This window comes from Eimeria mitis, genomic scaffold, assembly GCF_000499745.2.
Source record: "Eimeria mitis Houghton genomic scaffold, Emh_scaff692, whole genome shotgun sequence".
Lineage (NCBI taxonomy): Eukaryota > Apicomplexa > Conoidasida > Eucoccidiorida > Eimeriidae > Eimeria > Eimeria mitis.
In genome coordinates, this window is record NW_013575017.1 from 14,720 (window position 1) to 16,013 (window position 1,294).

Genomic DNA, 1,294 nt, shown 5'->3' on the forward strand with positions numbered 1-1,294 from the left:
CATACACTGCGTTGGGGTGTACATACACCTCAGCATACACCGCAGCGGTGTAGACGAGCTGCCTATACACCCCATTCGATGCTGTATATGTGTGCTGTTTTTGTTGGCTTTGTGTCTCTGTGTTTGTTAAAATATTTATTTTATTTATTTTATTTTAATATTTTAGTTTATTTAATTATTTTTAATTAAATTTACCCGCTGCTGCTGCTGCTGCTTCTGCTGCTGCTGCTGCTGCTCTCTCAGGTGTATGTACACCGCAGCCCCGATGAGCATCGATTCCTTGTTGCTGCTGCGCATGCAGCAGCACTGAATTCTTCATTTGTCTTTTTCTTTATGGAGTAATTAAATAAATAAAAACAATATTTGTATAAATAAATAAATAAAAAAACAAAAAAAAAGAAATAAAACAACGCCGGCACCGCTGTGGGGTCGCTGGATCCGCCTAGCTGCCTATACACCTCACTGCGTCGCTACTGCTGCTGCTGCTGCTGCTGCTGCAGTTGCTGCTGCTCCAGCTGCTGCTGCTGCTGCTCTTTGCATGCAAAAAAAAACACAACCTATAACTTTCTTCTTCTGCTGCTGCAGCTGTTGGTTCTCTGCTGCACCGCAGCAAGATGGAGGGGGCCCCCTCCTCGCCTGTCTTACCTGTACCCAACCCAGAACAGGGTGGGGGCCCCCTGACGGCTTCAGGGGCCCCCGAGAGCGTCAAGGGGCCCCCCTCGGTTGAGGGGTCTCCAGGTGTATGTACAGCTGAGGCATCGTCTTCACTTGCTCCTCCTGCTGCTGCTGCTGCTGCTGCTGGTGCTGCAGCTGGTGCTGCAGGTGTTTCACAGCAGCAACAAGAGCAGCAGCAGGGGTATGATGATACTCTTGCGGTGTTGAGTACAGCATCGGCATCAGAGCGTGCAGCAGCAGCAGAACAGGAGGCAGCAGCAGCAGCAGCAGCAGCAGAATGGCCTCGACCAGGTCCCCTACAGTTTAAAATAGAAGCACAATACAAACGAGCAAGAGCAGCAGTTTTGTCTCTCCCTCATGGAGAAGTAAACACCCCTCTATTCATGCCGGTGGGTACAAACGGGGCCCTAAAGGGAATACACCCTCTGCTGCTGCAGCAGCTAGACAAAGAACAAGCAGCAGGCTACTGGGGTGTATCCTCACCTTCTCCTGCTGCTGCTCCTGCTGCAGCAGCAGCAGCAGCAGCAGAAGCAGCAGCAGCAGACGATACAACACCCAACGAGATCCCCGACCCCCCCTCTAGCAGCTGCAGCACCAGCCCCTCTGGGCCCCCCCCCCC

At 51.7% G+C, this 1,294-nt stretch overlaps 1 protein-coding gene across 1 annotated transcript in view; it reads left to right on the forward strand.

Moving 5' to 3' along the window:
• EMH_0019940 (uncharacterized protein) overlaps nucleotides 1-1,294 on the forward strand; it is a gene marked incomplete at both ends in the record, with an annotated part of 2,059 nt that overhangs the window by 585 nt on the left and 180 nt on the right. The window contains one exon of the mRNA XM_013501463.1: nucleotides 611-966. Within this exon, the coding sequence (XP_013356917.1) occupies nucleotides 611-966 (356 nt within the window). The remainder of the gene's footprint in view (nucleotides 1-610; nucleotides 967-1,294) is intronic.